The sequence below is a fragment of the Vipera berus genome (assembly GCF_964194415.1).
Source record: "Vipera berus genome assembly, chromosome: 1".
In the NCBI taxonomy this organism is placed as follows: Eukaryota; Metazoa; Chordata; class Lepidosauria; order Squamata; family Viperidae; genus Vipera; species Vipera berus.
The window spans coordinates 223,498,569-223,523,616 of NC_138202.1; the positions used below are offsets into that span (position 1 = coordinate 223,498,569).

Below are 25,048 nucleotides of genomic sequence, written 5' to 3' on the forward strand. Positions count from 1 at the left end.
TGGGAGCTTAATATATCATTCAGAGACATTAAATATAATATGACAAGTACATGTCTCATTAAAAGAGAAGGACCTGTGATATGAATACTAGAGTAACACAGAATCATCAATTTGATTAATACATTTTTTTCTTAACCATTTTTCTTGGCTTTAAACTGTTGAAGAATCAAAAATGCAGATATTGTTTCCAATGAAAACTCCTACTTGACTCTTCCTGCTTGCAACCTTTTACACATTGGATTTAAGTTTTTAGTCTAGATCAGTCTTTTACCACTTCCAGTTGTCTGTTCTCCTGTGAACTGGTGTTCTTTTCATTTAATTCATTTCTTATGGCTAATTTCTTAGGTTTTTTTTGAAGAAAATACATGCAATAAAAATCTTTATGGACTGTTCCCATACAATCTAGTTCACGTTTAATAGCATCTTGCATTTCTGAGACTTTTCTTGAAATTTGACATAATAGAAGATGAAGTGACATTAAATATCATATAATTTAGCAAAATGCTGAGTCCAGTTCTACCCACAATGCCATTTCTCATCACTAAGAACAGACACTTTTAGATCAAGATTGTTTTTAATACAGCAGATGAGACATATTCCTCAGAAGTTCCCTGATAGGCTCCAGCACAAGTCCAAAAGGTTTTTTGTGCTATTTGTGCTTTTCAGAAGTTTGCAAACCATTTTTAGAAGTTTATTTTGTTTCCAAGAAACTTCCAAAAGTCTAACTAATTATATAGATACTTGTGCCAAGTTTAATGCACTTCATACGATGTTACACAGGTGAACTTGCATTCATATAATTGGACAAGCCATTGCGCTCTTCCCTTTTGTGTGTCGTCAAATGGCTAGAATTTATTTGTAGGATGTGATGGCTAAAAAATGGCAAGAGGCAGAAACTTTGAACATTGGAACAACATTGTAACCCATCTTATTGCATATGAAAAGAAATGGACAAGATCAGCTTGGAAAAACAATTCTATTAAATTTTAAATAATATTTTGATTTTACAAAGGAAGGACCACAATGCTTAATCAGCTCTGTACCCTGTATTCACTTATAAAACAAGAAACATATTGATATAATTATGTTCTCTTGGATCATAGTCAACTTTTTTCCAACATCAGACTGCTATGAAATCAGTGAATTTTTCATACAAAGCAAAGACATCTATAAATCTCCTGTATATGTAAAAATTTGGAGACTGCCCATCGCCACCACAGAGCAACTCTGAGCAGTCTACAATTAAAACTTTTTAAATAATTTTGTTGTATATTTAGAGCTAACCACTTGTTCCTTTTTTACAATGAATAATGATTTTTGTAGTTTAGGAAACATTTTTGAAGGCTGTTAAATAATATCTTATTTTTCAGTTTGTGTATTCCTTGACCAGAGTCCTTTAGATTGGTGCTTTCTAAACTTTTTTCATCTCAGAACACCCTCCACTTTTAAAAATTATGGAGGACCCCACAAATTTTTCCTTTGTATTGGTTATATTTGTTGATATTTACCATATTAAAGATTAAAACTGAAACATTCACTGCTTCTACTGCTTCTCATGATTATTTGATGGGATTTTAATACTGTATTATTGTTGTTCAACATAGGCGGACTAATTTTAAAAAACACTGCTTCTGACTATTCAGATGAGAACCATAAAGGATGAAGTTGGGTTGTCAGATCAGTCAGGCTGAACAGACTTTATGAAACTATATAGCCATGTGTCAATGTCTGAATAAGAAAAATGGTTGTGTAGATGGTGGGACTGGATGATACCTGATGATTTAAAAATCAGTACGATCAGTTGTAAAGATGCATCCTGATCCTTGCCATAGCAGAATTTGGAGCCCATATATAAATTTTTTATATATATATATACACACACACACATATACATACATACATATATATATATATATATATATATATATATATATATATATATATATATATATATATATATATATATATATATATATATATATATATATATATATATATATATATATATATATATATATATATATATATATATATATATATATATATATATACATACATAACTCCATACATAACTGATAACTCCATCATCCAATCAGGATTTAACAACACAATCAGGATGTAACAACACAGCCAACCAACCTGCTTACAGCAACAAAGCCAGCACCACACATACCCCCACCAATATTTATAGAGAGATGGCAGCTACGATCACGCTTTGCTCACACAAGCACGAAGCCGAAGACACCAGCCTGAAGTTGACGAGTGGGACCTCGTTGAAACGTCGCCAAGACACTCTCAATCTTACATGGGAAAAGACTCAAATACGCCAAGACCTACATATATGTGTGTGTGTGTGTGTGTGTGTCTGTGTGTGTGAAGTGTTTTTTGAACACCCTGTGTCGACCCAAATATGGGTCTTTTTTCTTCTTTTTGCCTGTATCAGCCCCCAAACTAGGGCCGTCCACAGGCAGTAGTCGCAACTGCGACAATGTTTTTGTACCAAATTTGGATTTTGCCAACAAAATCCCTTTAATTCTTTGTTGGCAAAATCCAAATTTGGTGTGTGTGTGTGTGTGTGTGTGTGTGTGTGTAGAAATTTTTACTATACATGTACAATAGAATTTGGTACATTTATATATGTATGTGTGTGTACGTATATGTATGCTTACTTGCGTAGTGAATGAAAACTGTAATTGTCTATTCTGAAAATGAACTGGCATACTGAGATATAAAGCATGTCCATTCATTTTTCAGGCAGCTTGTAATACACACACACACACACACACACACACACACACTCAAGATTAGGCAAAATGTATGATCACTTTTCCTACATTCCCTTTTATATTGGAATTCAGCAAAGGGATTATATCTGAGCCTATATAACAAAGTTATATACATATGCATACAGTAGTTGTATTATTGCTTAAGCTTTATGGAAAAATAGAAGTAAAAAAGTTAAATAACAAAATGTACTGTAGGTGGAAAGTGAAGAACTCTCACAGCATACTGTATATGCAAAACAACCTACCTCAGAATTATGTACAGCTTTTATGAATGTTAAACAAGAACTTAATTCTTTTTGTGCACTTGAAGCAGAATATTAATTGAATTATATAAAATAAAGATACTGGGAGCAAGTGGGAAGAACTTACAAGCCTTTTGGCAGAAACATTTTAAATAATATAATATTATGCCCCCCCTTCTCTCTTTGTAGTTGTAGAATGCTAAGTCAGATTAAGAAACCAGGATGATCCCCACCCTCTTTTTCTCTTCCGGAAGCAGATACAAACTTGTATCTTCCAGATGGCCTTTGAGGATTAATTGTAACCAGTAGTACCAAATAATTGCTAATTTAATTTTAGCCATTTTGTTAATATTGAAATTGGAAATTAGGTTGTGGATTTTATTGATTTTAATGCTGACTTGGACAGCATTAAACTGTATTTATAGTGTAAATTCTTTTACACAGCCTAGAGTCTGCTACATTTCTCACAATGCATGAGAAATAAAATACATTCAACCTGTGAAATGTTTCACATAATTGTGCCTGTAGAAGTATGCCTTTACATGTGCAAACTGTGCTTCCCTTTGAGTTACTGGTGATGACTATAGCTGGATGCATGCAATACATTTGGCCCTAAAGAGAAAGGAGTCTCTGTGGATTTTCTCCTCTAGTCATAGCCAACTTTAGGGAACAGTGCTCATCTCTGTTTCAAGGTCCACTGAGCCAGCACTATCCAAAGATGTTTCCACAGTCACGTAGCTAGCGTTACGTCCTGGAGCGCTGTTACCTTTCCACCAAAAATGATACCTATTTATCTACTCACATTTGTATGCTTTTGAATTGCTACATTGGTGGGAGATAAGACAAGGACGGGAGTTCACCAATTGTGCAGCGCTCTGGCCTCAATCCTGGGCTGTCGGCTTTCCAGCTGACAAACCCAGAGTCTTAACCACTGAGCATTGGCACTGCTCCCAATTTATTCATAAACCCTGGTTTGTTTATTTATTATTTAGAAATCACCCATTTCCTTACATAAATCTATTCTGGGCGATCTACAAATATACATAAAAATATAAAAGCTCTATACAATTATTACAGTTAAAAAAACAAGAATAAAATAATTTAAAAGATGGGAAGGGGCTTCACAGTTCTGTGGACCCGAAGCAAGTAAGCAGAGGCAGGTCTTTGACCATTTTTACAAAAGGCCAGGGGAGTCTTCCGCCTGTAGAATAGATGGAAAAGGAGGTCTGATGTATGGCCTGGGCAGTGGGGGTGTCAACACAGTATCAAAAATATTTCTTCTGCAAGCCAGGAAGATGTGTTTTTAGGGCCCTGCAATATGTACACTGATTTCCCTCTCACAGACATAGATACTTCAATGCGTCGTAAAAATCAGCACCAATCAATCAGGCTTTGTCAAAGGCTCTAGTACTACAGACACTATCTCTGCAGTTTAAATGCACATGGAGAAATGCTGAGAAAAGCCACATTTGGCTTTCCTCGACCTTGAAAAAGTCTTTGACAGTGTTCTGCATCACTTAATCTGACCATGGTGTTCCTGAGCAACTGATAACATGGTCTAGATGCTGTATACAAATACCAAAAGTTTTGTGAGATGCGCTGCCCTCCTTTCCAATAGCTTTCCTGTGAAAGTTGGTGTTCATGAAGGTTTAATGTTAGCACCATTGCTGTTCATTCTCCTCATGGATACTATCATAAAAGAACCGCAACAAGACACTTCCTACGATGATGATGATGATGTCATGCTCGCAGCTACCACCAGAGAATAACTGCAGCTGTATGCACAGACCGCCTGTGCCAATTTTCCCTGTGGCTCAACATCAAAAAGACTGAATATCTAGATTCCAGTCTTGAGCACTGCCACTGTACAAGTCAGCAATGAAGATCTACTGAAGACCAACACCTTCTGTTTCCTAAGATCCCATCAAAAAAGTGATGGCAGCATCAAAGGCCAAGACTGCACAAGAGTGAACAAAGCATGGTTATGGTGGAAGAAGATCACTGGTGTCATTTGTAAATGACACATGCCAATCTATCCAAAACTAAAGGTGTATAAACAATGAGGTGCCCAAGAGCTGAATACTGACCAGTCATCAAATGTGTTGAGTACACTTTACACACCATGTAGATGTGCATGCTTCGTCGATTGTCAGATTTTTTTTTCCTTGACCATGTCAGCAATGATGCAGTTTGGAAGCAAATGGGCACCGCACCAATACTGGAGAAAATATGGGAGAAATGCCTATATTTTTATTTATTTTTTTATTTATTAAATTTTTATACCGCCCTTCTCCCGAAGGACTCAGGGCGGTGTACAGGGCAATAAATATAAAAACGAAGTACAAAAGTTAAAAAACAATTAAATATTATGCCCGAATATAAACCGTAATTAAAAGCCATATTAAAACCCCAACCCTAACCCATCAAACCAGGTTGGATTGCTCGAATAAATAAGTTTTTAGATCCTGCTGGAAGGAGCGAAGGTCGGGGGCCATCCGGAGCTCGACCGGCAAGCGGTTCCACAGGTCTGGCGCACCCACAGAGAACGCCCTCCCCCTAGGGGCCACCGACATTCTTTGATCGGAGGCACCCTGAGGAGGCCCTCTCTGTGGGAGCGCACTGGACGGAGGGAAGTTGAGGCCGGCCTCAGGTGTTGCCATAGGTAATCCGGACCCATGCCATGTAGGGCTTTGTAAGTCATTACCAACACCTTGAATCTCACCCGGAGGGCAACCGGCAGCCAATGCAGCTCGCGGAGCAAAGGTGTAACATGGGAGTATCGGGAGACTCCCAGCACAACTCGCGCGGCTGCATTCTGCACCAGTTGGAGCCTCCAAGTGGTCTTCAAGGGCAGCCCCATGTAGAGAGCATTACAGTAGTCCAGACGAGAGGTCACGAGCACATGAGTGACTGTAGGCAAGGCATCCTGGTCCAGATAGGGCCGCAATTGGCGCACCAGGCGGACCTGGGCAAAGGCCCCCCTAGTCACAGCTCCAATATGCTCTTCTAAAGAGAGCTGTGAGTCTAGTAGGACCCCCAAGTTGCGCGCCCTATCTATGGGGGGTAATAGCTCACCCCCATGGCAAGAGATGGAATAATCTGAATTTCCTGGGATGCCGGCACAAACAGCCACTCAGTCTTGTCAGGGTTGAGCCGAAGCCTGTTCCTCCCCATCCAGACCTGGACCGCCTCCAGGCAACGGGACATCACGTCGAGGGCATCACTGGGGTGGTTTGGGGTTGAAATAAAAACCAACTCCAAAACCACGAATGATCTCACCCAGCGGCTTCATATAGATGTTGAACAGAAGAGGCAAGAGGACCGATCCCTGAGGAACTCCACAAATGAGAGGCCTCAAGGTCGATCTCTGCCCCCCTGCCAACACCGACTGCGAACGTCCCAGAAGGTAGGAGGAGAACCACTGAAAAACTGTGCCTCCCACTCCCAACCCCCTGAGACATCGCAGCAAGATACCATGGTCGATGGTATCAAAAGCCACTGAGAGGTCTAAAAGGACTAGGACAGAGGAGCAACTCCTGTCCCAAGCCCGCCAGAGATCATTCACCAGCGTGACCAATGCCGTCTCTGTGCTGTACCCGAGCCTGAAGCCCGATTGGTACGGGTCTAGATAATCAGCTTCATCCAAGAACAAAGGGAGCTGCTGCGCCACCATGCTCTCAACAACCTTCGCCAGGAAGCGAAGGTTGGAGACCGGACGAAAGTTGTTTAATATTGCTGGGTCCAAGGCAGGCTTCTTGAGGAGGGGTCTCACCACCGCCTCCTTCAAGGCGGCGGGAAAACTACCCTCCCTCAAAGAAGCAGTTATCACTGCCTGAAGCCAGCCTCGTGTCCCATCCCGGGCCGCATAAATCAGCCAGGAGGGACACGGGTCCAACAAACACGTGGTTTGGCCATATATTTGGCTATATGGCCATGTTCTACAAGCAGCACCCCACATTGCCTTCTACTTTAAACAGATGGCAAGAGCAAAGATGGCAAGATACAATAAATGCGGATTTAAAAACTGCCCATTTGGATCTGGATGCTACATTTGACCATGCAAGATGGCGCTTGTTGACCCAAAAAGCAGACCCTGCGCCTGTTGGAAAAATACTAGGATGAGGATGAAGAAGAAGACACAGGTGCTTCAGAAGGAAGACATAACAGACATTTTCTGTTATTTATTTATGTGTGTATGTCTTTATGTGCATGCACGTACGCATTTATATATTCTGGGTATTCTTGATGAAATAATTCTTTTAATGGCATGGCACAATTATGTCATCATAATCCAGGTGGTAAACCTGGGCAAGGAAAAATTAATCAACATTCCATCTTACTTCAATATACAAGTTCATTGACATCTGTGAGGTCTAACCTAGGAAATGCAGGGCAGTTTCTGTAGTATCAGTTGCCTTTAGTTGCCTACACTAGAACATCTTTGTCTGTGATAACAGATATTTGGAAGTCTTGAGGTACAGAACGTTTCTATAACAAAAAATAAATATGCTTCTATATAAAAACAAGGTTATCACTTGAGTTTTTATACTGTTGCATGCCCATTACTTGGAATGATTGATGTAACAGAAATTAACATTTAAGCTTTTCCTTATTTGTAAAGAGAAGGCAAAAGTAAGAAATCTTTTGATGCTATTTGTGAATGATCAGTCAATTCACCAATTTTGGTTGTGCCACCTTACACTATGGGGTTATTTTATCAGGTTTCCCTTCTCTTCAGCGAAGCAGAAGAGCAAGACGTTTATGAGGAAAGTACCTAAAAAGCAAAACGACCCAGGTATCTCACATTTAATCATTACCTATATTTGTTTAGTCTTCTTGCTGAGACTCGACACCAACTTGATTGCACATAATCAATCACTTATATCACCTCTAGCTCAAAAAAAACCAAACTAATAATGTATTGCAACTGGATTTAGTTCAAGTCCCATTATGTGGAAGTGAGTGACGGAGCAAACCCGCTCTGCTCTTCAAACAACCTGTAGTATTTTGTTGGAGAGGGAGGGGGAAGATTTTTGTAATACCTTCATTTTTTCCCCTCTAAATTTGGCTAAATTATTTGGGGTTATGAGTTACAGCTTCTCTATTCGTTTTCCCAAGGATCTTGTGTTCTTTCATCAGGTTTTTGTTTCCTGAACAGCACTTAATGCAGTGATGGCAAACCTTAGAGACTGAGTGCCCAAACTGCAACCCAAAACCCACTTATGTATCGTTTGGTGCTGGGTGGGTGTGGCCCATTGGGTGGGTGTGGCCCTGTTATGGAATTTGTTGTGCAGAGGTCTCCTTGTGCTACCAAAGAGTTGCACAGACAAGGAAGGGCACTGAGAGCAGTAAAAGTCACACACAGAAATACACTGAGTTCTAAAAGCAAAAAGTATTTTACTTTGAGGTGGTGTAAAAACAAAAATGCACAGTCAAAAATAAACAGTCCAGGTCATAAACAATAGCAACAGTCCAAGTAGTAATCCAAACTACAAAGTCTTCTTACCGGTCCAGAGGTCAATACACAGTTCAAGTTTACAACAGTAGTAAACCAACAGCAGAGCAAAAACAGTAATAGTAGAGAGCAGTGAATTCAGAGAGAGAGAGAAGCTACGTTCCTAGCTTCCTCTTATGGCCATGAGAACACTTACACACCCATTGGCCAATTAACTTCTTAAAGCCATAGCATTATGGTTAATATATTTTCAACCCAACATTGTAGGCTAACACCATATGCCTAACATTCTCCCCTTTGGGTAGAATAATATATAACTCTTACAATCTTATGCACATTCTTTCACAATTAGCATTGTGTTTCACAGCACTTTGTACCTTCGTAAAATGGTCTGCAATATTTACATCAGATGAACAATACTCTAGCTGTATTAATTTATCTTTGACACATTGTCTGACATTTAAATAACGAAGATCAGTATGTTTAGATCTTGTTCTTACTGCAGCATTATTAGCCATCTTTATTGCAGCTTGATTGTCCTCATACACAATAAATGGATCATTTACATTTAAACCCATATCTAACAATAATTGTTTGTACACTAGCAGTTCTGTACATAACACTGATAGACATGAAAATTCAGCCTCCATTGTAGATAAGCTTATGTGTTTTTGTCTAATAGACTTCCATCCAATTAAAGAATCACCCAACATTACAGCCAACCCTGAGGTAGATTTACGACTGTTTGAATCAGAGGCAAAACTCGCATCTGCATATGCAGTAAGGATTAACTCACGATTTGGCTCTAAATATAACGAGTAGTGAATAGTCTGCTTCAGATATCTTAATACTCGTTTAGCTGATTGCCAGTGTCTAACAGTTGGATTATTGTTGTACCTAGCTAATTGATTTACACAGTAAGAAATATCAGGTCTAGACCAATTACTCAGATACATAAGACTTCCTATCAAAGATTGGTACATAGTCTTATCAAATACAGGACTCTCAACATTAGTGTCCTTAAAATCCATAGCCATCGGAGTTTTTGCTGGTTTACACATTTCCATATTGTATCTCTTTAATAACTGAGATATTTTACTGGCTTGCGACACCTTAAAACCCCTATATGTTTTCACAATATCTAACCCCAAATAGTGGCTAATTTCTCCAAGATTTCTAATTGTGAATTTATTTTGCAATCTTGAAATGATAGTTTGTGCTTCTAACTCAGTTTTTGTTATTATTGCAATATCATCTGTGAATAATAAAATAAAAGATAATGCTCCGTTGTGTTCCCTTCTAAACAAACAAGGATCAGCATTACTGGCTACAAAACCTATTGCACTTAACTCATTTACTATACATTTGTTCCACTCATAGCCTGATTGTTTCAATCCATAGAGGCTTTTCTTTAACTCCCAACAATCATGGTCTCTATCACTGGTCAATCCTGGTGGTATTCTTAAATAAATAGTATGTTGCAATGGAGCATGTAAATATGCAGTTTCAACATCTACATGATTAACCATATATTGGTTTTTAGCCGCCCATACTAAAGCTGCTCTTAAAGTAGTTGCCCTTAGACTGGGTGCAAACACTTCGTCATAATCCTCAGTAGTTTGGGCAAAACCTTGTGCAACCAAACGTGCCTTATGGGTTATAGTTCCATCTACACCCTTCTTTATTTTATATATCCATTTACAACCTATAGCTTGCTCACCAGGTGGCAGTTTTTCTTTTCACATAAACCTTAAGATCCTGCAAAGAATTCAACTCCCTGTTCATTGCAGCTTTCCATGATGCTTGTTCTTTTTCAGGATACATCCTGATCTCATCATAGTTAGAAGGCTCTACATTAACTTGACATATACTAGCTTCATAGCGATCAGGTGGATGTCTGATGCGTGTTGAACGCCAAGGAATTACAGGGCTTTGAGTTTCTGTCTCCTTTCCTTCCTCTGATTCATCTATTATCTCCCCTATCTCCTCTTCATCTTTTATATTTACAGGAGATGTATTATCATTACTAGTTACGTTATCAGAGGAGTCCTCAAACACTAGAGGATCAGTATTAACAGCTTCTTGCTCTAACCTATCCCAACCAACGTGCTCAAGGAATTTTGCACTAGCACTGTTATATACATTAGTTGTGCCTCGTTCCCAGAAACGATAGGATCTGTGATTAGCTTCGTAACCTACGAAGTATAATTGCCTAGCCCTATGTTGGCCTTTACTCCTGAGTTGTGCAGGAATGTGGACCCAAGCTGGGGTGCCAAACGTGTGCAGGTAATCAAGGTTTGGCCTTCTACCATGCCATATTGTATATGGTATTTTACCAGTAGAAGTATTAACAACTAAATTCAGAACATGGTTTGCACATTTTGCTGCCTCCCCCCACAGTCTATCTGTTAAGCCAGAATCTCTTAACATAGTTCTAATCATGGCTTGTAACGTTTGCCCACGTCTCTCAACAAAAGCATTATGTTGAGGCCTATAAGGGGCTGAATGTTTATGCTCAATGCCAGCTGATTGTAGCATATCAACAAAACGGTTGTTTGTAAATTCAGTACCATTATCAGTAATTATGCACTGAACCTTTCTCTTTGTTTTTCTCTCCACGAACTTCAGCCAGTTTGCAAATTGTTGGAAAGTATCTGCCTTTGACTTAAGCAGATAACAAAAACCATAACGAGAGTAGTGGTCCAGGATACTTAAAATATAACATGACCCTCCTAAACTTGGTTTCATGGGTCCAATTAAATCAGCAAACACAACTTCCAAAGGAACAGTTGTTTTGAAGCCGTTTAACCTGTTTACAGGAGTTGCCTTACTCTTTTCCTGATTACAGGCATTGCAATTCAAATACTTACTACATGGCTTCAGTTTAACTCCTTCTACTAATTCCACTGTTTTACATAGTGAGTTAAAGTTTACATGCCCTAACCGCCTATGCAATAAATGTATACATTCATCATGTGGCTTCTTGTTCTCACATATCGAGTTAGCTTTAACTGTACTAACCTGGTTACTTGTGAGAACGAATAAACCATTTTTCAAATTTGCAGTTACACAGGTTCCATTCCTCTCAATAGTGCATTGCTCCCCTCTGAATGTTACCACAAACCCAACTTTAACCAATTCCCTTACAGATAACAGGTTGAATCTTAGCTTAGGTATATATAACATAGGTAACTGTTCATCAATGCATGGACAATAGGAATTACCTTCACCAGAGGCCTTCATCCTCCAACCATTGGCCAGTGAAACATATTGGTTGCTGTTTTTCATATTAATAAACCTCTTTTTCACTTTAGTAATGCATTGTGAAGCCCCACTATCAACAACCCACAATTCATTATTTCTGGATGTTGATTCACCAGAAATAGCCAAACCAATGCCCTTCTTAGCCTTCCCACTGCTATTCACATTCTGTTTTTTACCCTTTCTACAGAATTTGGCTATATGCCCTCTAGCCCCACAAGAATAACATTTCTTGACGTTGTAAGCAGTGGTGAATTGCTGCTTCTCTCGTGGCTGTATCTCTCTCAGCTGGTCTCTGTCACGCCTCCTTCTGGACTCTTCCAGCAGTCTCCCAGTAATGTTAGTCAATGTCAGTTCCTCTCTGGTCAGGACTTCCAAAGAAGAAACATATCCATCATAACTCTCATCCAAAGATGACAGAATAATGTAGACCTGATGCAACTCTGAAAAAATCAGCTCCTTTTCATGAAGCTCTTGAAAAGTTGCCTTCATGTAATTTAAATGGGTCAGCATATCTCCATTCTTCTGCAAACGAGCCCTAAACAGCTTACGCGTAAGGTGTATATGTGCACCCACACTGTCACGAACATAAAGCCTTCGCAAAACGCCCCAACACCTAGCAGCAGACTCCTCACCACGAATATGGACAAGCTGCTGGTCATTCAGTGTTAGTCCAATAATGCAAAGAGCTTTCTCATTGCTACGTTTAAAGTTGTCTAACTTCTTTGCATCCTCTTCGTCATCTGGATCCCAAGCAGTAGTATCTGGTGGGTTATTTACAACAGCCCATAGTCCTTCCTTGCGCAAAAGCAAGCAGCATTTTGTGGACCAGGAAACATAGTTTGTCCCATCCAACCGGGTTATCCAGGAGATGCCTGACAACAGTTCCTGTGCCATTTTACACCAAATACAAACTCAGCTAGGAATACTGTGTGTACTTACTCTCAGTACAGGCCTGGGCCCATAACCAGTGTTATGGAATTTGTTGTGCAGAGGTCTCCTTGTGCTACCAAAGAGTTGCACAGACAAGGAAGGGCACTGAGAGCAGTAAAAGTCACACACAGAAATACACTGAGTTCTAAAAGCAAAAAGTATTTTACTTTGAGGTGGTGTAAAAACAAAAATGCACAGTCAAAAATAAACAGTCCAGGTCATAAACAATAGCAACAGTCCAAGTAGTAATCCAAACTACAAAGTCTTCTTACCGGTCCAGAGGTCAATACACAGTTCAAGTTTACAACAGTAGTAAACCAACAGCAGAGCAAAAACAGTAATAGTAGAGAGCAGTGAATTCAGAGAGAGAGAGAAGCTACGTTCCTAGCTTCCTCTTATGGCCATGAGAACACTTACACACCCATTGGCCAATTAACTTCTTAAAGCCATAGCATTATGGTTAATATATTTTCAACCCAACATTGTAGGCTAACACCATATGCCTAACAGGCCCCTTTGGTGGTGTGGCCAATTGGGTGGGTGTGGCTGTGGTAGTAACGGCATATTGGGTGGGACTAAAAAGTTCAATCAATCAATTCCAACTTTGCGAGATATTTTTTTTCCGTGAGAAGTTGAAATTGATTGGTTGATTGAACCTTTTTTTTTTGCACACGGTGGTGGAGGCCAAAAGGGAAAAGGTTTTATAAAACCCAGCTGAAGGTCTAGGACAGGAGCGACATCGCGGGTGCCCAAGGGGTGCGTGCCCCTTGTGGTACACATGTCATAAGTTCGCCACCACAGGCTTAATGTCTTGCGCTAGGAAAATGGAGGCCACGTTTCTAGTGCACTGTCAGCTCACTGGGTGATGTTGCACTCTCCACCTCTCTCAGGCCAATATCTCATAAGATTTCCATGGGAAAAACCGAAGGAGGGATTCCAATGCATGCCCTCTTGTGCTTCTGAATGAAAGGCAGGATATAAATCTAATAAGCAGAACACAGTAGTGGTTTCTTTCTGATTTAGCAAGCCATGATTAAAGCAAAGCTTATTTAACATAAGGAGTGAAAACAGCCCAGATCAGAGGTCCCCAACATTTTGGGCACCAGGGACTGGTTCCGTGGAGAGAGGTTTTTCCACAGACTGGAGGGTGTCTGTTTTTGTGGGCTGCCTACATTCAAGGATGGGGCTTTGCTTGTTTGTGCAGCCTGGTTCCTGGCATGCAGTGGCCTGGTACTGGTCCATGGACCAGGGGTTGGGGACCCCTAGCCTAGACCAGGGGTCGGCAACCTTAAACACTCAAAGAGCCCACTTGAACCTTTTTCCCAGAGGGAAAAAATGGGAGCCACAAAATGTGCATGTGTGCACGCATGCACACACACAAGGAGGGGAACTTGATTGAAGAGTTTAATTAAAAAGAAATAGAGGCTGCTATGCATGAGTTCTCTCTCTCTCTTCCTCTCTCCGATCTGCTCACCTGGCAAGGTGGCTTTATGCTGTTCTCAGACAAGCTGACACACATTCTTATTGGGCTGGCTCTCCTGCCCTGCTTTTGGCTGCTTCCTGCTTCCTGTGGAGACGCAGCAACGGCAGGAGCCCCGCCCAATAAGCTTGTCAGCTTCTCAGAGAAAGTGTGAGTTACACACACACACACACACACACACAGAGGGAGAGAGAGAGAGAAGGGAAGCACAGGTGCCTCTCTCTGTCTCTGTCTCACTGCAAACTGGGACCTATGGCCTAGACCCTTCTAAATGTGCTGTAGTCAGAAATATCTTAATATAACATTTAGCCTTAAACAACTCTCACCATCTCTTTTTTTAAATGTAGGATAAGCTGTCTTCAAAATGAGATTCTATTGAGTTTGTAGATTGTAGTTAATCAGTATTATTTTCAGACAGTAGTACTAGAAGGCAGGATACACAGTCAATTAGACATGTTCAACAAAAATACCGTATATACTTGAATATAAGCCGACTCGAATATAAGCCGAGACCCCTAATTTTACCCCCCAAAAATGGTAAAAGTTGGTGACTCGAGTATAAGCCGAGGCTGGGAAATGCAGCAGCTCACCTTATGCTCCTCTCCAGAGATCTTCCCTCAGCAGCGGCCGGCAAAGTAGCTCGCACGCGAAACAAGCCCGGCAGAGGAGCCGGAGCGGCGAGCAGAGGCGCCCGGCCCAGATCCTGCAAGGCCCGGCCGAGACGCGCCCCCAGCAGCGGAGCTGCTCCGGCTCCTCTGCCGGGCTTGTTTTGCATGTGAGCTACTTTGCCTGATGCTGAGAAGACCCGCTTGGGCACTCGGGTTGGTGTCAGTCTCCGCAGGCCCTTCTCGTTTCCAGGAACGTCAAGCGCGCTTGGCTCCCCACCCCCACGGCAGGGCAGGGCAGGGCAGAGACTTGCTCGCCCTTCTGACGGCCCTGAAGAGAAACGAAGGGCTTGCAAACTCCCCGCGAGAAGCTGGGCGAAGCGCGCGGCTGGGCGAGTGTGTGCCTGCGCGCGTATTTACGAAAGAAACGCTCCGAGAGTTCTTCTTTCTCCGCCCCCTTGGGGGGAACTCTAGCGACTACTGTAGCCGCGCTTCTCTTCTCGGCTCCGAAAATAGGGATTTCTACTCTCTCTCTCTCTCTCTCTCCCCTCCCCACCCCGCATTCTCCTGCCTCTTCGATTGCGACAATAAAAGGGCGAAGGGTGCGCTGGTTTCTTCCTCCTTCCTCCCCCCCTCCCCTCCCCTCCCCGATTGTCAGGTGAGGCAGCTGGAGGTCTGGCCGGGAGATTGTAGCCGTTTTGAAACGCCGCGTCTTGAAACGCCCGATCAGCTGATTTTCGGGTGGAAGAGCCGCGGCTTGAATCTGTTTGCATCTGCCTGAATTAGACCGAAACGGCCTGAATTTGACCAGAGTTGCTTTGTAATGGCTGGAGGAACTGCAGAGGAGGTCTTGCCGGGAGATTGTGGCCGTTTTGAAACGCCGCGGCTTGAAACGCCCGATCAGCTGATTTTCGGGGCGGAAAGAGCCACGGCTTGAATCTGCTTGTATTTGTTTGAACTTAACCAGAAACGGCTCGTAATGGCTGGAGGAACTGCGGAGGGAGTGAATGCTCCAGCCTGGAATATTTGGAAAGGCTGGGGGAACCGGATGAACTGCAGCTTAAGCGACTGTTGCCGGAGGAGCCATGGCTTGAAACGCCCCAGTTTTGGGGCAGCGTTTGCTTGTTCCCTCCCTCCCTCCCCTTTCCCTCCTCTCTAAATCCTTCCTTCCTTCCTTCCTTCCTTCCTTCCTTCCTTCCTCCCTCCCTCCCCTTTCCCTCCTCTCTAAATCCTTCCTTCCTTCCTTCCTTCCTTCCTTCCTTCCTTCCTTCCCCAGCCCTAATCCGGAAAGTGGAAGGAAAGAAGAGTAAAGGCTGGGCGGAGGAGGAGGGGAAGTGCAACCCTGCACTATTCAGCTCAGTGAAGTCACGCTTGAAACGGCTTGAAACGCCCGATCAGCTGATTTTCGGGGCGGAAAGAGCCACGGCTTGAATCTGCTTGTATTTGTTTGAACTTAACCAGAAACGGCTCGTAATGGCTGGAGGAACTGCGGAGGGAGTGAATGCTCCAGCCTGGAATATTTGGAAAGGCTGGGGGAACCGGATGAACTGCAGCTTAAGCGACTGTTCCCGGAGGAGCCATGGCTTGAAACGCCCCAGTTTTGGGGCAGCGTTTGCTTGTTCCCTCCCTCCCTCCCTCCCTCCCTCCCTCCCCTTTCCCTCCTCTCTAAATCCTTCCTTCCTTCCTTCCTTCCTTCCTTCCTCCCTCCCTCCCTCCCCTTTCCCTCCTCTCTAAATCCTTCCTTCCTTCCTTCCTTCCTCCCTCCCTCCCCTTTCCCTCCTCTCTAAATCCTTCCTTCCTTCCTTCCTTCCTTCCTTCCTTCCTTCCTTCCTTCCTTCCTTCCTTCCTTCCCCAGCCCTAATCCGGAAAGTGGAAGGAAAGAAGAGTAAAGGCTGGGCGGAGGAGGAGGGGAAGTGCAACCCTGCACTATTCAGCTCAGTGAAGTCACGCTTGAAACGGCTTGAAACGCCCGATCAGCTGATTTTCGGGGCGGAAAGCGTGCGGTGTTGTTGTGTTTTTTTTCCTCCCCCCGAAAGTGAACGGCAGCTTTCCGTACTAGTGTATTGGCATGTCAAGACACCAGCACAAAGACCAAGGTACAAGCAGCCCTCCTTCAGTCATTATTGAAACATTTGATCAGCCCAACTTCTTCTTCTTATTATTATTATTAAATCTGTTTTTTAACCAAGCGTGACTTCACTGAGCTGAATAGTGCAGGGTTGCACTTCCCCTCCTCCTCCGCCCAGCCTTTACTCTTCTTTCCTTCCACTTTCCGGATTAGGGCTGGGGAAGGAAGGAAGGAAGGAAGGAAGGAAGGAAGGAAGGAAGGAAGGAAGGAAGGATTTAGAGAGGAGGGAAAGGGGAGGGAGGGAGGAAGGAAGGAAGGAAGGAAGGAAGGAAGGATTTAGAGAGGAGGGAAAGGGGAGGGAGGGAGGAAGGAAGGAAGGAAGGAAGGATTTAGAGAGGAGGGAAAGGGGAGGGAGGGAGGGAGGAAGGAAGGAAGGAAGGAAGGAAGGAAGGATTTAGAGAGGAGGGAAAGGGGAGGGAGGGAGGGAGGGAGGGAGGGAGGGAACAAGCAAACGCTGCCCCAAAACTGGGGCGTTTCAAGCCATGGCTCCTCCGGGAACAGTCGCTTAAGCTGCAGTTCATCCGGTTCCCCCAGCCTTTCCAAATATTCCAGGCTGGAGCATTCACTCCCTCCGCAGTTCCTCCAGCCATTACGAGCCGTTTCTGGTTAAGTTCAAACAAATACAAGCAGATTCAAGCCGTGGCTCTTTCCGCCCCGAAAATCAGCTGATCGGGCGTTTCAAGCCGTTTCAAGCGTGACTTCACTGAGCTGAATAGTGCAGGGTTGCACTTCCCCTCCTCCTCCGCCCAGCCTTTACTCTTCTTTCCTTCCACTTTCCGGATTAGGGCTGGGGAAGGAAGGAAGGAAGGAAGGAAGGAAGGAAGGAAGGAAGGAAGGAAGGAAGGATTTAGAGAGGAGGGAAAGGGGAGGGAGGGAGGGAGGGAGGGAGGAAGGAAGGAAGGAAGGAAGGAAGGAAGGAAGGAAGGATTTAGAGAGGAGGGAAAGGGGAGGGAGGGAGGGAACAAGCAAACGCTGCCCCAAAACTGGGGCGTTTCAAGCCATGGCTCCTCCGGCAACAGTCGCTTAAGCTGCAGTTCATCCGGTTCCCCCAGCCTTTCCAAATATTCCAGGCTGGAGCATTCACTCCCTCCGCAGTTCCTCCAGCCATTACGAGCCGTTTCTGGTTAAGTTCAAACAAATACAAGCAGATTCAAGCCGTGGCTCTTTCCGCCCCGAAAATCAGCTGATCGGGCGTTTCAAGCCGCGGCGTTTCAAAACGGCCACAATCTCCCGGCAAGACCTCCTCTGCAGTTCCTCCAGCCATTACAAAGCAACTCTGGTCAAATTCAGGCCGTTTCGGTCTAATTCAGGCAGATGCAAACAGATTCAAGCCGCGGCTCTTCCACCCGAAAATCAGCTGATCGGGCGTTTCAAGACGCGGCGTTTCAAAACGGCTACAATCTCCCGGCCAGACCTCCAGCTGCCTCACCTGACAATCGGGGAGGGGAGGGGAGGGGGGGAGGAAGGAGGAAGAAACCAGCGCACCCTTCGCCCTTTTATTGTCGCAATCGAAGAGGCAGGAGAATGCGGGGTGGGGAGGGGAGAGAGAGAGAGAGAGAGAGAGTAGAAATCCCTATTTTCGGAGCCGAGAAGAGAAGCGCGGCTACAGTAGTCGCTAGAGTTCCCCCCAAGGGGGCGGAGAAAGAAGAACTCTCGGAGCGTTTCTTTCGTAAATACGCGCGCAGGCACACACTCGCCCAGCCGCGCGCTTCGCCCAGCTTCTCGCGGGGAGTTTGCAAGCCCTTCGTTTCTCTTCAGGGCCGTCAGAAGGGCGAGCAAGTCTCTGCCCTGCCGTGGGGGTGGGGAGCCAAGCGCGCTTGACGTTCCTGGAAACGAGAAGGGCCTGCGGAGACTGACACCAACCCGAGTGCCCAAGCGGGTCTTCTCAGCATCAGGCAAAGTAGCTCACATGCAAAACAAGCCCGGCAGAGGAGCCGGAGCAGCTCCGCTGCTGGGGGCGCGTCTCGGCCGGGCCTTGCAGGATCTGGGCCGGGCGCCTCTGCTCGCCGCTCCGGCTCCTCTGCCGGGCTTGTTTCGCATGTGATTCTGGGCCAGGTGCTGCTGAGGGCGAGCAGAGGCGCCCGGGCGACCCCAGCAGCGTCAGGCAAAGTAGCTCGGCCGCGCGCAAGTCCTCGGTAAGTTCTTTTTTTTTTGTTGACTGGAGTATAAGCCGAAGTGGATTTTTTCAGCCCAAAAAGTGGGCTGAAAAATTCGGCTTATACTCAAGTATATACGGTACATTCTTATCTTAACAACTTTATTTAAATTTACTTTTCTGTTTTCACACATTTCTTCTCCTACAGTATTACCTCATTTAATAAATATATATTTCAGTTACCATCAGGAACAAAAAATAGCTATTGTGAACCATGATAGGCATAAGAAGCCAAAGGAGAAAAATGTTAGTGAAATTAAAACTTTCATGGAGAGAATTTTTCCAAATGTGGTATCAAAAATTTTAATGTGGGTATGGATGTGTTTTTTTAATACGGTAATCTGAAAACATACAACTCCTCTCTCAAACTATAGGGAATATTTATGGATATTTGAACTATCACAAAATCTTGTAGAAAATATGCCTAAACATGGAATTTGAAAAAGAGGATAGAGTTTGGTATGACCAAACAGTTCGAGGTAGTAACTGTCATGCTTTTCTAGTTGCATATTAAGTCCCTAAAATGTCTATTTCTAAGAACATTATGGTGTTTCTTGAACTTAGATTCTTATAAGTACCTCGTAGAAACTCTTCTTCTGATACAATTTTAAAACAACCACTTACAGACTTACAATATTGAATCTACACACCGAAAGTTTCCAAGTGTTGTTCATGGGCTCGATTATTTATCCTCATAGTTGGAAATGGAAGTTCCAGCCTGTAGAGAGCTTTGGAACATACCCATTACTTGCGATGACTGATGTAACAGAATTTAACATTTTATATTGCCTGAATTTTGAGGTCTGAACGGTTTTGCTGTAATATATGAGTTTTGAAATATTCTGTGCAAATCAGCTCTATTTTTATTAATAATTTAAACTTCCCTGCATAGTTTATACAAGCTGGAAACATTAATGACATGCTACCTTATTTTATCTGTTGGTAATAATCACATTCCTTTTGGCTAGATTATTGAACACACACATAGACACACACACACACCACAAACATAAGTCTTCTGCTTTGTCCTATTTTATTCCCCCCCCCCTGCAATAGTCATTATTCTTTCATAACTTATGGGGGGAAAGGTTAGGGTTTTTGTATTAATTATACTGACTTTTTTTAAATAAGAAGAAAGTAGCCTTGCAATGTTTTTATAAGATTGCTTCCCTCCCTCCCCCCCAAAAAAGCCAGTGACACTTTGTTTTGTCAGTATTATAACAGAAAATGCCTGTGACCATGATGAAGACCCTACTTAGCCTATCATAACAGATGGTGCAACAATTTGCATTCTAAACAGCTATTTCAGGTACATCGTCTGTCTGCAACTAGCTAAAGTTGCTGAGTTCTTTCCTGGAATTATGTGGCTGCCCTCTATAACTGCCAAGTGGTCTTGAGAAATGATAGTCCTATCATTTTTAAGCTTTAAGGCAAGGGTCTTCAAACTTGGCCCTTTTATGACTTCAACTCCCAGAATTCCTCTGCCAGCATGCCCATGAAGGGAATGAGACGCTTCATAGAATGTCAATAACAATGAAATAACAGTCAAACCAAAACTTTCTGGGCTTTTTATTGTAAAAGAGACAATTTTTAAAGTTATGGCTGTTTCTCTTCCTTTTGTTTTCTGTTGCTGTTCTACAAATACCAGCTGAGTTGCTGGAACCACGGGGATGAACAAATCATGTTCAAACAGACAATTCATCAGCCATTTTTGCACTGCATCAGCCAACTTGTCCTGCATGTTAGCTTTCCAGGAAAGGAAAGTGGTAGTGAGCCATCAGTTAATTACTCATAACTTAAGTTCACTTTGCCGATAAACAAACCTTTAGTAGGCAAAGCCATAACTTAGGCCAGAGGTCTTCAAACTCGGCCCTTTTATGACTCATGGACTTCAACTCCCAGAATTTCTCAGCCAGGCATGCTGGCTGAGGAATTCTGGGAGTTGAAGTCCATGAGTCATAAAAGGGCCGAGTTTGAAGACCCCTGACTTAGGCACAAAGCATAGATAGCAAACTAAGGCATAATCTCCAATCCTTTCGCCGCGGCCTCAAAACACTCCTATTCCACCAGGCTGACCTGGACTGACAGGCATTTTAATTAATTATATTTACAATTTTTAATTTATTTTTAGTTTTTAATTTTAATTTATTGCACAGATGATTTTAATTTTATTTTTATCTTAATTTCTGTACTTATTATATGTTTTGTTGTTAGCCGCCCTGAGTCCTTCAGGAGATAGGGCGGGATATAAATCCCATTAATAAATAAATAAATAAATAAATAAATAAATAAATAAATAAATAAATAAATAAATAAGTAAGCCTTGTAAGAATCAACATGGCGCAAGCCAAGAGTTCAAATGGTGAACTCCTGGGCAAATCCCATCAAGTAATGTCCCAAATACATTTTTCATAGTTATGTCTACATGCAGGGTAGACAATTTTGAAGATCTGACATTTTAAATGACAATTCCCACAACACAAAGCAGTATGGGAATTCTCGGGATTACCATCCAAAACATTTAAGAGCACTAAATTAATCTATCACATGTCTAATAGCTACAAAGGGAAATGTACTTTTGTTATTCTTTTCAAATAAATAACTCTTTGTACAATTTGCTATAATGACATCATTTTGAAATTAGCTTTTCTAGAATTAGAAAATTTGAAAATTACTCTTAGAAAGTTTTGAAATAACAGCAATTTCAATATTGATGACAATAATGATAAGAGCCAATCTGGTCTATTGGTTAAAGCATCAGGCTAGAAACTTGCAAACTGTGATTTGTGGTCCTGCTTTAGGCATGAAAGTCAGCTAGATTACTTTGGGGCAGTCATTCTCCCTCAGCCCACCTCACCCCACAGGAATGTTGTGGCGGGGAAAATAGAAAGGAGTACTAGGTGTGTTCCCCATCTTGAGTTATTTATAAAAAATAATAACAGTCGGATAAAGAAATCTAAAATAAATAAAAGCCCACCATAAGATTTGAAGCACAAAGTTATAGAAGCACTTACATTTGCATTGGGAACACTTCCACTAACACAGATGACATCTTGTTTTTGAATTGTTAGTACCTCTTTTGAAAGCTTCAATCGGATTTCATAGGCATTTTCAGATATTTCATCATATAGCAAAGCAATTCCAGTTTTTGTCTGTAAAGTAAAATAATATCAGAGATCAAAATGACAGACTTGTAAAGCATGTTTCTTTTCAAAATGATACAGTTGTCTCTATACTGCCAGATGTGCCTATCTATAAAAATAGATATTCCTCATCTATTTCATCGGAGCAGAGTGTTAAGAAGTTACAGGAAGATTTTTAGGGGAAGTATTCCAAGTTCCACGATATTGATACTATTGATACCAAATTTAGTTCTTATATACAGGCAAAATTACATAGCACAACTGATACAAAGGCCTCGTCTAGTTCCATTCACATTTTGACAGAGAAGACAAATTCTTCTACATTGCCCTCTAAATCATTTATTAAACCTCTACCACTTCCAACGTAACATTGCTGTTGCAGTTTATTCCCAATGCTAGGCAACAAAACTATTTTAACCATTTTAGAAAATAACCTCAAATTCTAAAAATAACTTGTCTAAATCACCTTGCCATGCAGCAAAAGGAGAAAAAAAAATCTAGATTGCATTACAGCATCTACTCAAATAAAGGTGTTTACTTTGGGATATTGAGATATTTCTTGGCAAGCAGATAACTTACAGGAAATGCTTGTCTTATACCCATCAATTCAGCAATGATTGAAACTTATGGCGGTGCTGAAAAAATGGATTTACCATCCGTCCTTAAAATTCCCACTGTCGAAGTATATTCCCACTGTCAATGTCTGTGATCCAGATATTCGGGTGCCTGGCTCATGATAATATCACAGTGAACAACGTCACATGATTGCCATTTGCGAACTTGCTGGCTTCCCACAAGCAAAGACAATGGGGGAAGTCAGCAGGGAAGATGGTAAGTTCCCCAGTAGAATAGAATAGAGCTGGAAGGGACCTTGGAGGTCTTCTAGTCCAGCCTCCTGCTCAAGCAGGAGAACCTATACCATCTCAGACAAGTGACTGTCCAGCCTTTTCTTTAAAATCTCCAGTGATGGAGCGGCCACGATTTCTGAAGGCAAGCTGTTCCACTGGTTAATTGTCCCCACTATCAGGAAGTTTCTCCATAATTCCTGGTTGCTTCTCTCCTTGATCAGATTCCAACCATTGTTTCTTGTCCTGCCCTCTGGTGCTTTGGTGAAAAAAGTGACTCCCTCTTCTTCGTGGCAGCCCCTCAGATACTGGAGTACTGCTATCATGTCTCCCCTATTTCTTCTTTTCTTTAGACTAGCCCACAGGTCTGCAACCCGCGGCTCCGGAGCTGCATGTGGCTCTTTCAGCCGTCTCCTGCGGCTCCCGGTCCTCTGCCATGTGCAGTCCAAAAAAAAAAAGTGGGACTAAAAAAGTTCAACGAATCAATTCAAATATGCAGGGTAGGTGCATATCTCGCCTTGTCTCCACTCTTCAGTCAAACCCTGTTCTGCGCATGCGCGCATGTACGCACATGCGCACATATTTTTTGCGGCTCCCAGTTTTTCCTTTTGTGAGGGAACCGGTTCCAAGTGGCTCTTTCACTGTTTCAGGTTGCTGATCCCTGGACTAGCCAAAGCCAAGTCCCGCAGCCGTTCTTCGTATCTTTTAGTCTCCAGGCCTTTGATCATCTTAGTTGCCTCTCCTACTGAATTTTCCCCCAAGAATTCTACTTTGGATTACCACCCTCCTTCCTGCAGTCTCTGCTGACCTGCCCAAGGCCTTGGCTGGCCTCCCCACAACACCCCCTGTGCTCCTACCTCTTCCCATTTAACGACTCACAATTTCTGGGATTACAATGGCAATCAGGACTGCTGTTGCTAAGCAATGCAGTTACATGCTGTCACATTTTAAGACTGCACTGCTTAGCAATGGCAATGCTGGTCCCAAGTGCCACCATAACCTGAGGACCTCTATTATCTTTGGGCAGCACAACAATAATATACTTGAACCCGCTTCCTTCACGGTTCTACAAAACTACTACAGAGGTTTGACCTTAGATTTGAAAACATTTCTAAAATCAAAGGTTGTTTTCTTTAATATAAAAGTAAAACTCTGGGGGGGAGTGTATCTGAATTAAAATTGAAGATAAGCACTGTATTAAATTTTCTAAAGAAAGACTGGATAACATTTCGATATTATGCAGGAAGTCAGTAGGAAACAAGAAGACTTCTGACCCAGTATTAATTTTTTATCTATCATTATACTGAACATACAAATAGAAATGTCAGGTATCAACAAAGGAAGCAACAATTTATTGCATGCTTTTTGATTTAGAAAAAGTATATGATACATTTGAATTATGGAACATTTTATGTGAATATGGAGTTGAAGGTTAGTTGATGAATGTGATAAGAGTAGTATACAATGAAAATAAAGCATGCACGTGATATTAGCTCAATGCTGAGCCGGAAGCATAACAAAGTTATGTAAGATCCCCTTTGTTATTTAACTAGACAGTCCATGACCAATTGGGCCAACCTTTCAAGGATATTTCCTTACTTAAATAGAGTGTGTGTGTGTGTGTGTGTGTATGTGTATGTGTATGTGTGTGTGTGTATATATATATATATATATATATATATATATATATATATATGTGTGTGTGTGTGTGTGTGTGTGTGTGTGTGTGTGTGTGTGTGTGTGTGTAGATTTTTGGTCATTCGGGTTTTTCCCCACGTAAAATTGGAGGTATCAGGGCAACGTTTCAACGAAATCTCATCCGTCATCCTCAGGCTGGTGACTTCAGCTTCGTTCTTCTGGGAGAAGTGTGTGATAGTGGCTGTTTTTTCTTTTTTAAACTGCCAGAGGGTGTGTGTTCTGTGGGTGGAGGCTTGGCTGTGTTCTGATGGGGTGGAGGTGTGCTCTGATTGGGTGGGGGCTTAGCTGTGCTCTGATTGGGTGGGGATGTGTTTTGA

General features: G+C 42.4%; 1 protein-coding gene across 1 annotated transcript in view; it reads right to left on the reverse strand.

Annotated features, from left to right (window-relative positions):
• SNTG2 (syntrophin gamma 2) overlaps positions 1-25,048 on the reverse strand; it is a gene marked incomplete at both ends in the record, with an annotated part of 260,611 nt that overhangs the window by 141,757 nt on the left and 93,806 nt on the right. The window contains one exon of the mRNA XM_081314298.1: positions 22,060-22,197. Coding sequence (XP_081170424.1) covers positions 22,060-22,197 — 138 coding nt within the window. The remainder of the gene's footprint in view (positions 1-22,059; positions 22,198-25,048) is intronic.